The following is a 16,707-nucleotide window of genomic DNA, read 5'->3' on the forward strand; positions in this document are numbered from 1 at the left end:
TTTCCTTAAAGTGAATACAAGAATTTAATAGGTGAACATATACGTAAAAAAAAAATATGAACATAAACATTTAAGAAAGACAACATATGCAAAAACAAATTTAATTAATACTTCATGAACAACACATATTTACATTATGAATATCTGAAATTATATATGAACATATAAAATATTATTATGAATATAATGCATTTAATTATGAACATAAAAATTTGAAAAAATATAATATAATATGATTATGAAACATATGCATTATAACTTATAAGTATTAAATGTTCATTTTTTTTACGTGTTCATTTTTTATTATTAAATGTTCATTTTTTTGCATGTTTATATTTTTACTACATGCTAATTTTGTAGAGCGTAGTGTTGATTTTAGCAGATCGCGGATATGTTGTCCGGGTTATTGATTTGGGCCGCGTGTTTTGGGTCTTCCCGAATTTTGATCTGCCTTCTATCCCCCTCCCCCCTTCCCCTCTCTCTGAGTTTCCCATTGAAGCGCACTCCACGTTGTACACTGAGCCGCCTTCTGATATTTCAATCCTCCATTGAAGCAACTTCTGAAGTAAGTTCTTATTCCTTTTTTGTAATCATCGTATCAATTTCACGATTTAGGGTTTATCGTTGATCTAATCTAATATCAATTTCGTATTCCAGGGTTCGAACTTTTGAACTATTGGTCCTAATTACTGACGAGATAATTAAATTGTGAGCTTAATTTGATAATTGAATCAAATATGCCTTTTCTCCCTATAAAATTATGTGATTTTCGAGCCTATATTTTTTATTATCGTTGCTAATGTGTCGAAGAAACTTTATTGTCTGCCCTGTTCCTGTGATTTCCTGAATTTGAACTTTGAAACTTTGAACCAGATTGTTTCGTCCCCAGTTGCTCTTTCAAGTTATCGCTTTCATAAATTCATATTATAGTCCTTTTTTTTTTTATTTTTTATTTTTATTTTGTTTTTTAAGCGGTTTTGCATGATTATCCTATTTGATCAGAGAGGGCATTGCTGGGGGAGTGTTGCTATATTTGGGTTTTAATAGTATCGTCTATTTATTTATTATGGATGCAGGTGTATGGTCAGTATGGATAGGAGCTTGAAACCATGTACCAGTAATTATGCTACTGTATGTGATGTTCAAAATCACAACTTTACTCAAATGTTGGTAGATAGGCTCTCCAGTTTGCCTGATGAATTATTAATTCGGATCCTCTCTTTGCTTCCTACCAAGGATGCTGCTGCTACTTGTGCCTTGTCTACGAAATTGAGGCGTGTTTTCCCTTTGATTACAAGTCTTGATTTTGATGGTTCACCTATCTGTCTTTGTTTGAAACATCCCTATGCAATTGAGCGTTTCCCCACTTTTGTGAGCTTTGTTGATACCGTACTCCAGACACACCAATCGCAGCATCTTACCAAGTTTAAGCTTAAACTTACCAGCAAGGACTTTGGTAAAGTGTACTTTTTTGGTTGCGATAGTTTCTATGGGTGTAGTCAAGGTTGCCTCCCTGACTTGAAATCTCTGCGATTGAATGTGTGGATCTCTTATCCATTGTCTTTTTGTGGCCTTAGGGAACTTGACCTCTCTATACTGGTGGGGGAGTCGGGTGATTTTCAGCTGCCCCCAGCTATTTTCACCTGTGAAACGTTGGAGGTGTTGAAACTTGAGGTCAACATTGGTTTTGATCAAATTTACGCCATGCCCTCTTATCATCTTCCAAAATTGAAACAGCTCGTCTTGTTTGCACCTCTCATTTCTGAGGATGACTTTTTGCCGAGGCTAGTATCAAGTTGCCCTCTACTTGAAGATCTTACATTCCAACCCTTTACAAGGCATGTGAACATCATGGCTATCACGTCGACTTCCCTTCGAAGATTGACTTTAAGGATGCCTAAATGTCATGGTTTTATAGGAGATAACAGCGACTGTGTGCTGATCAATACTCCCAATCTGGAGTACATTAAATACTCTGATAATTTAGCAAGTTGTTACTCAATCCCTGTAATGCATGGTCTTGTTAAAGCATCTCTGACAATATGTATGGCCTTAAAATTTGAAAGATCATTTCAGCAAATAATTAACCTCATTAGACCCTTTTCTTATTCACAACACTTATCATTGTTTGGCATTTTTATGAGGGTAATGTCTCAATCTCTAATTTATCTCTTTTAAGCTGAATAATCCCTTTTCTCCTTTCATAGTTGATTTTGAAATTTACCAGTTGTAATGATTGTTTAACTTGTGGTTGTAGGAGTTCAACTTCGTCGATGAGGAAGTCTTAAAGGATAAACTGCCCGTGTTTCCTAATCTGAAACATCTAGAGTTGGGTGGTGCTACTGAATATAGCTGGTGGGATAATCTGTTGTTGCCTTTTCTCAACTGTTCACCTGTCTTAGAAACACTTGAATTTGCACAGGTTGGTGTGGTTTTAGTAATCATATGAGCAATGTTGTTCAACTTCTAAGAGAGTTTCTTATTTTTTATTTTATTGATTATTGCTGTTTACTTCTTAGGGACTTGCTGGATATCATGGCGGCATTTTGTGTAAGTATAGGAAAAAGACGCTGGAGCAGGAACGAGAATTTTTTACCCGTACAGATCATGAAACTCCCGTATGTTGCAGGAATCGTCTCAAACGAATAGTGATAAGGGAATACCATGGATTAGATCAGGAGATAGTAATAACCCAGTTTCTCCTTAGACATGCGTTAGTTTTGGAGGAACTGGTCATATGCTTAGCCCGAAAGCCAAATCCATATCAGATGTTTATCGAGAACACATTGAAGAATTTACCAAAAGCCTCAAGTATTATGATCAGCATGGTCCATGTTAACTTCTATTCATTCTTACCTACAAGTTATCTTAGTTTGGTTGTATTTTTTTATTTAATAACTAACTATTGTTAAATGATTTACTTATGTGAAGGCGGGGTAATTCTTACCCTTGAACTGTGCTAGGATTGAGCCCAACACATGTCGTCTATGTTTGATAAATTATAGTCATTGTTAAAAATAATATACTACCTCCGGTCCAATTTAGTTGAAACTTTGGGGGGGTTTGCGGAGGCCGAGGCAAAATTTCCTAAGCATGTTTAATGAAAGATAAGGGTATACAATTAAGTATTAATCAAGTAATAAAAAAAAAAAACAAATTCAACCCAATTTTTAAAAAGAAACCCACCACCACCAACCCAGCCACCACCACCAACCCACGACCACCAAACCACCGACCCCAGAAACCCAACGACCCCCAACCCACCGATTCCACCAGCCACGACCACTTGAAACCCACCAACCCCAGAAACCCACTGACCCTCGAACCCACCGACACAGAAACCACCAACCCAGCACACCGGAACCACCAACACTGAAACACCAACCCCGAAACCCACCAATTTGAAACCCACCAACCCCTACCCACCGATTAAAAAACCACCAAGCCCGACCCACAAATTTGAAACCACAAACCACTGATTAGAAACCTCAACCCGCCGATCTTAAACCACGAGGAAGGAGAGGAGAGAAAAACCGCCGATTCACGCTCAATTCTTCGCCGTGAAACTTTGGAGCTCGCCGGAAATTGCCTCAATTGGACTCGATCAAGCTAATTAGATCATAGAGGAGTGGAGAGAGAAATCGTCTCAATTGGAACTCGCCGAAAATCACCTCAAGAGGAGAGAGAAAAAAATTGGGGATGAGGAAGATTATGTACAATTTGATGAATAATGGTGGTGAGGAGGAAGATGAAGGAGGGTGAAGGTGGCTGGAATTTGTTTCGGTGGCTAAGGGGTTGATTTTGGTGAAAATAGGTAACTAAATTAATGTTAGGGTTTAAGGTAATAAGATAAAATCAGTTTTGTAATTAGGGTATTTTAAAAAAAAGTAAGGGTAAAATGGTAATTTTACCACTAAAAAGTTATTAAAAAAGGAAAGAAATGGGAAAGTTGCAAGTAATGTGGACCGGCCCAAAAAAGAAATAGTTGCAACTAAATTGGACCGGAGGTGGTAGTTTATGATTGGCTTAGCCTTTTAGTAATCATTCGCATTCTAAGTCGTGAAGAAGTAATTTGCAAATGAAAGCAATTATTTAAAAGAATTTGTTGGAAGTGTCTCTTTCGATGTTGAAACACGAAATTTCTTACTCTTTTTACCTGCTACGGAGTAGCTAGCAAGCTCAACAATGGAAATTGTGCATTATATACTACCTCCGTTACATATTATGTGCAACGATTAGACATTTTTTCTATCTACTTTATGTCAAATCGTTGCAAATAATATGTAACGGAGGTAGTATGTTAACATGTATGTAAATATGGAATAGACAAGGCAACAACTTGGAGGATAACACCAATCTTGTAATGATTAGAAGAAAATAATGAGGTTAGGTTACAATGTGAGGCATAATGGTGCTTAAACCAACCTTTTACTCTTTTCTCTTCTTTAAACTCTTTCAATTCACCCACTTTTGGTTTTGGCATATATTAATGAATTTTGCCAAATTGTTTCGCTTCTAATTTTTTGCATTAGTACCCTCCATTGTGAGATGACTTCTTAATGTTCTTTTTGCCTTGAATAATTTTTATTTTTTTATTTATTTATTTTTTTTGGGCATGGACGACAGTTTAACATTAAAGTACGTAGTAATTTTTTTTTTCTCATATTCAAAAATAAAAATTCTATAGAGCTGTCAAATTGGATCGATATTCGTTTATTGCTCAAGGGTGAGGATTATTTTAGTGAAGAAAAAATCTCCATGCTATGCCTATTCAAAGCTGTATCCCGTGTGTGAGGGTCTGATTAAGAGATTTGGCTTCAGTAGAGTTTGTTCTTAACATCACAGTTGTCAATTATATTCACCATCTCTGGGTTCATGGCAAGCCACCTGTTTTGAGTAGCCAAGCTACCATCACAGATGTTAGAGTAGCCTCCCTCCGCAAAAATAATGCCGAGTGGGATATTGATGCCTGCAAACTTTGTTTTGATGAGGAGACGAAAGTCGAGAATGGAGCATAAGGCGGGTTCTGGTATCATGGCAGCTAAAGATAATGACCTTGCAGCTGATTCCGAGTCAGAACAAAGCTGCCACCCAGGCTTCGAATCAAGGCAGGTCAGCAGGGAAGCACACCAACAGAGTAAGTGTTACATTTTAACTACAGGAAGTGGTGTTTGCAGGCCTACTATTCTGGACATCAGGCAAACAAAAATCGAGGATGGTGGTGGATACTTAGAACTACTGCAGATGCCATTAAAGAGGGAGAGGGATCCTTGCAACTAGCAGATAGTTTCATGCATGTTGGCAACGATTTTCAAGGGAGTCAAAGAAGCGGTGAAGCTGCATTTGTGGCATTTACAAATTTCTATCCCTGGCAGAAGACTTCATAAATGGTTGCAGGGAGATTATACTGGAGCTCAACATGCAAGAATGCATCTTCGAAACATTGCAGATTTACTGTTAAACTTTCATTGTGTTAGTATTTGTATTGTTACTGGGGATTAACTCTCCTTTTTCAGCTGTCCAAAAAAAAAAAAAAAAAAAAACAATTGCATTTATACAGTTATACTATATTGGGATTATTGTAAATTTAAAACATGTCATAAATATAAATAGAACTTGATGGTGGTTAGATTTCCAAACCTATACTTCCTCCGTTTTTTTTTCATATTGCAATGTTGGGAAAAATACTCTTATGCCTTACAAACATTTTTTTAACACTTAGAATGGAGTGAGGGACATAGAAAAGACAGATTACTCAAAGTAAAAGGCACCGCAGAATGAAAATTTAGGCAGTTGTTTAATTGCACAAATTTAAACATCTAATGAAATGCATTCACAAATTTATCACTAGCGAAGCTTCTACCGTAGTCGTCGACTACGGACGACTACAATAAGAGATTAAATCTGAACCATCGATATAGTTTGTTGCTTAATCTTAGCCTTTGAATGTTATATTTTTAAAAAAATAAAAAACCTAATTTACACATCATTTAAGTCATGACAAGTCATCGACCAGTCAACAAAGAGTTGTTTGGTTACTAACTTTTGGAGGGTAATTTTTTTTTTCCAAGTTATAATAAAATAATTTATAAATAACCAACCAAATTTGAAATAAGTCGTCCAATATAAATTAAAGAAAAAAAAAACATTTGTACAACTACATCCCATTTTGACTGCTTCAACCATCTTCAATTGCACACTTCATCTTCAACCTTCATTATTCAACCATTACACAACAATAAATTACCAAAGTATATAAGAAACCAATAAGAATAAAGTATACTCATCACATTTATGCTTCAAATTTATTTATTTATTTATTTTATTTTATTTGGAATTTGTAATCTACTTAATTATCTGTATAAAAAAATAGTTTGATTTCAGATTTTATTTTATAATTTTGGAATTAATTGTTACTTTGTTAGAAGTGGTATGATTTATTTTGTGGTATAATTTTGATTAGGAAAATTTGGATTTTGGTACCTCGAAAATGGGGGTAATTGAATTTTAGTACCCATATAAAATTTTATTTTAAATTGGTACCTCAAAAATGACTAAACTATAGATATCAGTACCTCCGTTAGCATTCTATCAACTTTGCCGTTAGTGGGTCCCATTATCTAATTATTTAATAATTTAATTTATTAAAAAAAAAAGAAAAAACATTTAATAAAAAAAATTAAAAAATAATAATAATAAAAAAAAAACAGAAAAACCCCTAATACCACCAGCCACCCACCTTCCCCGCGCCGACGCCACCCACCCCACCAGCCCTGCCTCCCCGCGACGACGCCACCCAACACACCACCACTCAGCGCACCACCAACGAGCCCAGTACCACCCAACACACCACCACCCAGCGCACCACCAACGAGCCCAGCACCACTACCACCTGCGAACCCAGACCCACAACCCCGAAACCCACGTACCACCACCCACCCCGAAACCCACCACCAAAAACCCAGACCCACAACCCACCAACCTCCACCCCGAAACCGACAACCCACGAACTACAATCCACCACCACCCACCCCAAAACCCATAACCTAAGAACCCAGCCAACAACCCCAAAACCCGCCACCACGAACCCAGACCCACAACCACGAAACCCACCACCCACAACCCCGAAACGCACAACCCACGAACTTAGATCCAACGCCCACAACCCCGAAACTCACAAACCACCAACCAACACCACAGGTGGCGTCGTCGCGGGGAGGCAGGGCTGGTGGGGTGGGGGGGGGTGGCGTCGGCGCGGGGAAGGTGGGTGGTTGGTGGTATTAGGGGTTTTTCTGTTTTTTTTTTATTATTTTTTAAGTTTTTTTTTATTAAATGTTTTTTCTTTTTTTTTTAATAAATTAAATTATTAAATAATTAGATAATGGGACCCACTAACGACAAAGTTGACAGAATGCTAACGGAGGTATTGGTATATATAGTTTAGTCATTTTTGAGGTACCAATTTAAAATAAAATTTTAGATGGGTACTAAAATTCAATTACCCCATTTTCGAGGTACCAAAATCCAAATTTTCCTTTTGATTAGTCATATGAATTCGCGAGTAATCATCCGCCATTATTGTACGTTGAAGCTATGTGAAATTGTGAATGGTTTAAGGTTGGAGATGAATAAACTTTAAAATTAAAATTAAAATTTTGTTAAAAAAAAAAAAATTAAAAAACTGAAACAAGACGTTTTAAAGGGCGTAATCAAGGTAAATTAATTTATTTATAAGACTTTAATTTAGGCTTAAAAGGCAACAACCTAACCACCTTAAAACATATCCTAAAATAACACTAGTACATAACTAACCTTAAGTAACATCCAAAAGGTGTTACATTAAGTGGTAAAAGTGGTATCATAGATCAAAGGTAACACTTTATTGGGTGATACATCTGCCCATGTTACCTATACTCATAAGTAACACTTTAAACTCCTATAATAGCACTTTCACGGGTGTTACTTAATGTCCTATTATGTATCACTTTTTCTATACCTTTTGTATCGGTTTTAAAGTGTTACTCACATTTTTCATGTAAAACTTTAGAACCAATAGTAACAATTTTCAATTATTTAATAACCTATTGTACCACTTTATTTGACATTATGTATCACTTTTTTGTCGCTTCTTGTAACATATTGTTAATAAACTAGGAAACACTTATGATTATTATTATTATTTATACAAAAAAAAAAGTAAATAATCAATCATAAAAGAAATTTAAATTAAAGTAGATATATTATAGAAGGTATATATGTTGATTACATAAATGATTATATCTACCACCTATACAACTCCATAAGCGGTAGATTTTTCAAAATAAATACATAGATAAATTTGAAAGAAAAATTCCTGGAAACAAAAACTTCTTCTATTTTTCTATGAGCTTCCATCAATTTTTCTTTATGCAGCATATGTTTCCCGTAGCTTCAAAATGCATTATCCCTCCACTCTTATCTTCTTCATTCTGCACGCATTCAATACAATTTTGTCAAAATTTATTATAAAATTATTATAATTATATGGGTAGAAGAGAGATTGAGTACCCAATGGTCAATATATATTTTCAAAAATTGGACTTGTTCCATCAATGTAGCACAGGGGACTTTAACAGCAACAATAACAAGAGAGAATATTGTAGTTGTTAAGGTAATATTCATATAGCCGTGAATTTATTGTAAAATTCTATTGTTATGCACAAACACAACCTCATAAATTACTAGATTTTGTTTTATAAGTATTTGAGCAACTTATTTCAAGAGATATAAAACACAAATCATAAGAATCATATTAGATCTGAAACAAGACAAGAGATCGGAAAAATAAGACATAAGGAATCAAAAACAAAAACTAGAATTTATCAAATACAACAAGGACAAAAAAAGATGTATAACTTGTATTGAATAACAAATAGAGCACCTGAACATGTTGTTGATCATCTGTGCTTCCAAGAGAATGCTTTGCATATATTTTTTTTCCAATAGAGGTGACCCATCTACAAGCACACCAATGGCACCAAAATTTACCACAACAGTCAACAGTTAGCTATAGTCTATTTCCAACATAGTAGCAAATAAAGAGATAAAGAACTACTTCAAACAAGTAACTGACCTGTAGCTTAAAAGTTATGTTGATCCACGGGTTAAAAATAATGCAATTACTTCAAGGTAGCAAAGCTTTCAAAGTAAAACCAATTTGTGCTCAAGGATATCAAATCACACAAACTTGTACATTAAAATTTCAATAATGTGAGCTAAATACTAGTATGAAGAATAGAATCAACACATATTATCAAGAATACAGTAAAATGTTAATCAAACAGTTTTTATTTATTTATTTTTTTTAGAAAAGAAACCTTAGAATGATATATGATATATACATAAAATGTTGTTTTCATCTAATTGCAAGTGTCTAGAGCAGGCAAGGACAAATAACTCAAAGTTACTGTATGAGTATCTAGTTGTTCTCAACTTCTCAATTTAAAAGCACTCGTATACTATAGCTAATCATGATGAGTTCATAAATTCGTTTAACATAAGAGTCCTATGTCCCATATTATTAAATATTTGGTGTAAGAGTACTTAAGATGGGAAATTAATTATCATAAGAATCAATGCAATTTTTTTTTTTTTTTTTTTTTTTTATCTAGTATAAACCAAAAGTGCTAGAGAGTTTTCCCTTAGAGGAAAAACCAAGTTTTTGTCAAAGCACACTTACTAACTGTATAGGCACAAGTTTGACATCTTACTATAGTCCTTTAGAGTTTAGACAATAAAGAGAACTATGGTGACAAATCAACTACAAGAACAAACACCAGTTAGGAGACGTCAAACTATAATAGTCTAAGCAGAATATAGGATCCTCAATTGTATAATGTAGCCTACAAATTAATGAACTTAATAAGATCAATACCAATTCAATAAATTAAATTCTTCCATTAAATTGAGAGATCAATTACAGAAGCAAAATAAGCTAATCCAAAATTGTTATACTCTCTGCAAAATACAAAGATTTATTGAATCGACAACTAGTTATAAAATTATACTTAGAAAAATTAAAAATTTACAATCCCAATACTTCAAATCATAAAATTCATCATTCCCTTTAAAAAACATAATTTTCTAACTAAGAAACCCAAATCAATACGAAGTACTGTACTAAACAAAACCTTTAAAAAATGAATTGGACTCAATAGATATGATAATAAAATCAATAAATAAACAAGAAAAATTTCAGAACAATCAATACCTCATTTAACAAGACAACAAACTTAAGTTGGGTATAACTCACCGAAAATTAACGATATTTAGAAGTACAAAAATACCCAAAACCATAAATAAATATATTGAATTAGTTTAATCAATCAGAATTGAAAATAAAAATTAAAATATAAAGCAAGAACTTTAATATGTACAAGTTCAATCAAATTAAACAAACTAATTCTAATCAAACCTGGTTAAAGACTCACAAACAACATGGATTGGGTAACGAAAGAGGGTGGCTGATAGAAATTGACTAATTGAGCACCGAAAGTAGCTTGGCAGCGATGATTGATGAATGATGATCGGCAAGGCGGTTTGGAGAAACCTAGGTGGTTACGACGAGAATGTGTTTTCCAACAAAAAAATTCTTCTAAATGTTTCGTAATTGCTATGAGTAAATTAATTAATAATAAAAAAATATAGTAATAGACATCATAGGACGGTGGAGTAAGTAACACGACTTCACAAATGATACCTTATAATGATACAAATGATACATATTTTGAAGTGATACCTTAAAATGCTACCTTTTTTTCATAGTGATACATTAAGTGTTACATAAAATAAAAGTGCTACATAAGTGTTACCTAAATATTTAGCAAATTGACAATATAAAAAGTGTTACCAACAAGTGTTCCTTTAGGTTAATTTTGTACTAGTGTAAGATGTTCTCTAGGTTGTAGTATTATATCATATATTCTCATATCCTTATAAATATATTTAAAAAATATTATATCTTTGTCAAAGTTGCATTTAGATTTAGAATACTAGTACATTGTGAAATTATAATGAGGCAAAAGCTTGTGTTTATTCATCATATGCGGCAGCTTAAATATAATACAAGTACAATCCTAGGCAATCCACCCTAGTATAAAAGATAAGATCAAAGTTTTCCAAAATATATCATATGCCAACTATACAATATATGGTCATATCCTAATATACCATACTTATAAATTTCCATACGCATATTATGTTAATAAAATTTTAAATTCATTAATTATTGTCCATCTTCTTCACGATGTATACAATGTTTCTTATTTTGGGTATACCTAAGTTATATTTGGGCGTACCTAAAACGAAGTGGTTCAATTCTTTTTAAAAAAAAAATTAGAAAAGTTTAAGGTTATTTCAGGTAATCACATTCGTTTTTAGTACTCTTGATGACCAGATTTATTGTCACTCTATCTAACCAAGATTTTATTAACTTATCACGACTCTTATTAAAATTGAAAGACCAATTTTAGATGCTGAAAATAGTTACTCATCCAAAACATTACCTATTACATAACGATTCTTGTTTAGATTAAAAAACACCCTTTATCTTAAATTTATTTAGGGATCAAGAAAACATATACTTTAATGTACGTAGTACGTACACAAAGAACACAATTAGGCGGTCCCATACGACTACTAGTTAGTCCCAAAATGCAACGCTACATAAATGTTTGGTTTTATTCGTAGGTCAATTATCGAAATTCATAAACACAAGAATCCTAACAATTTCGTCTATTAACCCTATTGTTTGCAACAGATTAACTTTGTGTAGAACAAAACTCACAACCCTTAGAGAATACGTAAATTTCACTTTTAGGTATCCCCAATTTAATTTTTCGTGTACCCAAAATTCGAATCTTATTAGTCAATTAAGATAATTGACAAAGATAAGACATGGTTAAAACATATTAGAGGTGATCAATGGTCGGGCAGGCCGGACCGGGTTTGGGTCGGGTCGAGAGCAAAAAAAGTCATTCCTTGTGTCGGGCCAGGTCGGGCCAAGCTTCGAACCGGAATATATGTGCCCAAACTACCCGGGCCATGCATGCTTTTCGGGCCAATTTCGGGCCGGGTCAAAAAAATTATCTAAAGTGCATAAAATTGATTTTCCTCGTCCGCCCTATTTTTAAAAATCTTTCGGGCTAGGCAGGGCCCGACCCGATTTCGGACGGAAAAGCTGCCCAAAACCCGCCAAAATCGGGTCGGGCTCGACTTGATCAGGTCTAAAACATATACTTAATTGTATGTAGTGCGTAACAATAAGACATTGTTAAAACATATACTTGAATGTACGTAGTACGTAACAATAATTTTGGGCGAACTCAAAAGTGGATTTTTTATTAGTTAATGTAAGACTTCTTGATTAAAACATAGATCAAGGTATATAAAATGTTTTTCAATTTGGGTATACCTAAGCTATATTTGGGCATACCTAAGCTATATTTGGGCATACCTAAAACACAATGGTTCAATACTTTTATTAATCAAAATACAGAAATATAAAGTTATTTCGAATAATCAAATCTGTTTTTAGCACTCTTGACTAGATATTACAACTCTATCTAATCAAGATCTCATTAGCTTAATCACAGTTTTTATTGAAATAAAACGACTTATTTCATCTATTAAATAACTATTCTTGTTTAGATTGAGATCCACTTATCTTAAATTAATTTAGGTATATGCGAAAATATATACAATACTTGTGAATGTAATTAGTAGTATGTAACAAAGAACAAAATTACGCGGTCCCAAGTAAACAACAGCTAGTTAGTCCCAAAATAAATCGCTAAAGATTAGTTTGCTTTTAATCGAAGGATAGTTTTCAATATTCATACACACAAGAATCCTATCAATTTCGATTATTAGTCCAATTGTTCGCAACAGATTAATTTTGTAAAGAAAAAAAACTCATGACCCCTACAACATAAATAAATTTTTTTAGATATCCTAAATTGGATTTTAGGCATACGCAAAATTCGAATGTCATAATTAGTCAATTAGGACGATTGACAAAGATAAGAATTGAATAACACATAGGGCCTGTTCCGATTTATTGAAAATAACTTAACAGAATGGAGCTGAACAAAACACGCCCATAGATTACGATATAAAATGTTTCCCATTTTGGGTATAGTTAAGTTATATTTGGACGTATTACCTAAAACGAAGTGGTTCAGTTCCATTTCCTTTTTCTTTTTTTTTCTTTATTTTTTTTTACAAATCATAGAAATTTATTAATATTTCGTATAATCACATCCATTTTAGTACTCTTGACTAGATTTAGGCCCTGTTCTCTTCACCTTAAAAAAAAAAATATTAAGTAAAAATAATTTCAGTTCAGTAAAATTAATTTCAGTTCAGTAAAAATAATTTCAGTTCAGTAAAAATAAGTTCATTTCAGTAAAATTCAGTTTTCTCAAAGAAGAATTATAATAGAAAATCAGTAAAAATAATTTCAGTTCAGCAAAAATAATTTCAGTTCAGTAAAATTAATTTAAGTACAGTAAAAATAATTGAAGTTCAGCAAAAATAATTTCAGTTCAGTAAAAATAATTTCAGTTCAGCAAAATTAAGGTGAATAGAACGGGGCCTTAATGTCACTTTATCCAACCAAGATCTAATTTGCATAATCATGGTTCTTATTATTAAAGTAGAAATCCTAAATTTATATACTAAAAATAGTTGCTCGCCCAAAACATTACCTTACACAACGATCCTTGTATAGATTGAGATTTTAAATTGGAATAAATAATATAAAAAATAAAACAAAATCATTATATGTAAACTTAAGGGATAATTGGATAGTTCAAAAGTTAGACACCAACATTTTCACTATATCATATACGAAAGTGGTACAAAAAAGGTTAAAAATATTACAAAATTTTTAATTAAACTGTTAAAATTAACAATTTATGTATTTATAATTCTATATATGAGAAATTCGAGAATTCTATTGTAAATGTCGCATACTGCTATGTAACAATAAAGCAGCGTACTGCAACGACTACTATTAAAATTAATTAAATATATTATTTATTTTTTGTATTTTTTAAACATTTTTAAACTTTATCTAAGCTAATACACAACAAAAATTGCATAAGATGTTGTATTATTTATTGAATTTATTAGACTGTTCGATTGACCTTGGCTAAATATCTTTTAGCATAATCGGATCCTAAACATGTATTCCTTTTTCATTGAAGAAATTTATGTAATTTTGCAACTTAACATTTGTTTACTATTAAAGTGATTTCAATTATCCCATAATAATAAAAAAATAAAAAAAAAAGTGATTTCAATTATATTGCCTTTTGAGTTATTTCATTTTTTAAAAAAATATTTCATCAATATTTTAAAATTGAAACTAAAAGGAAAGCTATAATTTATAAGGTCAAAATTACAATAATTATACATTGCAATAATTATGCAACCACTATAATAAGATCAGTCATATTGAGAAAGTTGAGATACACATAGTACATTTTTTTTTACCAAATATGCAAATGTATTCAAGTGAATATGCAAATTATATTTTTGGCTAGTAAATGTAGAATTGAAAAAAAAAAAAAAAACCCAACAACAACAACGTATTTTTTTCTAAAAAATCACTGTAATAAAAAACTGATTGAAATTATATAAATAAATGATTCTATGAATATTCAAATACATTAAATACAATTATATATTCTTAAAAAGTATAACATATAATTATTTATAACAGTACAAGTATATTTCAATTTATACGCTAATACGTGGTAAAAATATCCAATTAACATAATTATGAGATTTTAACAAAATTTTGTAGGGATTGATATTTTTTTTGTGAAAATATTTTAAGTATAGATAAATGAAGATAAAATTTATCAATAAAAAAAAATCCTTAATTACGCCTAACTTCCTTCAAAAAAAAAAAAAAAAAAAAAAAAAAATCCCTCAATTTCTCAATTTACGCCTAACTAACTACATTTTTTTTTCCTTTTCTATCTAATTTCCGTTATTTTTATTTTTTTTTTATATTAGAGCTTTAAAGTCCTTCATCAATGGTGATTATGATTAAAAACAACCCATTGAGTACACTTTTAGACTAATGATTATTGTACATGAACATGATACATGAGTTTTAAATTGCCTTTCTTTTATAAGTTACATTCAAATTAATTATCCTGTGAGAATTGATTTAAATGAACTAACTAATTTGATTTTCAATGATTTAAAAATTTAGGCATGCATAGTTGTGATAATTTGACGTTGCTTTTACAAGTTTTTCATAGATTTTGGTAATTTAATTACCGGATTTATTGTTGAAGGATGAAGGTAAATAATGAAATAAAAAATGGAGGTTCAATGTTAATGTTGACATTTGAGGTTCAATGTTAATGTTGACAATGGAGGTTAATAATAGAGATGAATCACGATAGTAATTAATAATGTTAAATTTTTTTTTTTTAAAAAAAAAAAAAATCAATTTTAACTAAAAATAAATAAATAATGTGCGTAAAATAAAAAAGCAATAACCAAACAATCCCTTGTTGACTGTGTAACATATGTGTTGAATTGGACGGCTGAGATTAGACAAATAATGTATCAACGGTTTAGATTTAAATTATTATCGTAGTCGACCATAGTCGCCCGTAGTCGACGACTACGCTAGAATTTTTATTATCACTAGATACTGAAACTCTTTACATTCGAAAAAATTCTTATCATCAAACAATCATTAAACCTATGAACAAACACTTAAGGAAATTAACATTCTGAACTAAGAAAAAACCTGGGGTTTTTATTTGTACCTTCAACTATTGTTTTCTTCTGACATTACGAAAAATCTACTCACTAAAAATTCTGCACACTGTACTAAACCTCCATTCCCCTTTCACTGGATCATAGGAGACAAAACTGTATATAACCTGAACAATTTCAAGAGAATTACTGGCTCGCTACCGCCACGTGTTCAAACGTTAAGGCTATTTCAGAAATTAGCAGCGGAAAACTTAAAACAGTTATAAATAAACCTCAAAATCAAAGGATTAAATCAAAATAAATATTACAAGTTGGAACCATTAAGGCCCTTTATCAAAACCCAACAAAAAGTAGTAAGTAAATAAATCCAGTGTTCGAACAAATTCAAACCAAAAGAAATAGTGTCAAATAAAAATCGAGTTAAAAGGAATTCAACTTACGAAAGACATAAACTGCAGTCAACCAACTCTCTACTCAAAATCCCATAACCCTGATGAATGATGCATGTGTAAGAACCTGTGGTTATTCTGCTCTCCAATATTACAAGTGTAAAAATTGGATCGTCATAGGGTCATTGAAAGGCGAAGGCCATGATCAAAGAAGGACACACACAAAAGCACGCAATCAGCAAAGCTTAGTACATACAAGCTGCGAAATAATTTAAGAAATATCAAACATGCTACTAATAATCAAACATATGCATCATTAAATAATAAACTCAACACATGACTCAACTATCCAATTTATTAAGACTTCACTAGTTAATAGTAGCTAACTCATTTCAATTTACTCATTGGATTTAGCAATAGACAAGGTTGTCCAATCCATGTCCCATTTGGAACATCAATAAAGAAAAACCCCATGCCTCCTTTCGGAAACATCAATAAACATCCAACAACCACGGGCACGACTCCGTGACCGTAG

General features: G+C 32.2%; 1 protein-coding gene across 1 annotated transcript in view; it reads left to right on the forward strand.

The window, feature by feature from the left end:
- The first annotated feature begins 431 nt into the window (after nt 1–431).
- LOC145625227 (F-box/LRR-repeat protein At4g14103-like) overlaps nt 432–16,707 on the forward strand; it is a 179,754-nt gene continuing 163,478 nt past the window's right edge. The window contains exons 1-4 of the mRNA XM_081678298.1: nt 432–565; nt 1,077–2,145; nt 2,258–2,422; nt 2,520–2,695. Coding sequence (XP_081534424.1) covers nt 1,081–2,145; nt 2,258–2,422; nt 2,520–2,695 — 1,406 coding nt within the window. The 5' untranslated portion in view covers nt 432–565; nt 1,077–1,080. The remainder of the gene's footprint in view (nt 566–1,076; nt 2,146–2,257; nt 2,423–2,519; nt 2,696–16,707) is intronic.

The sequence above is a fragment of the Chenopodium album genome, chromosome 3 (assembly GCF_948465745.1).
Source record: "Chenopodium album chromosome 3, dcCheAlbu1.1, whole genome shotgun sequence".
Classification (NCBI taxonomy): Eukaryota; Viridiplantae; Streptophyta; class Magnoliopsida; order Caryophyllales; family Amaranthaceae; genus Chenopodium; species Chenopodium album.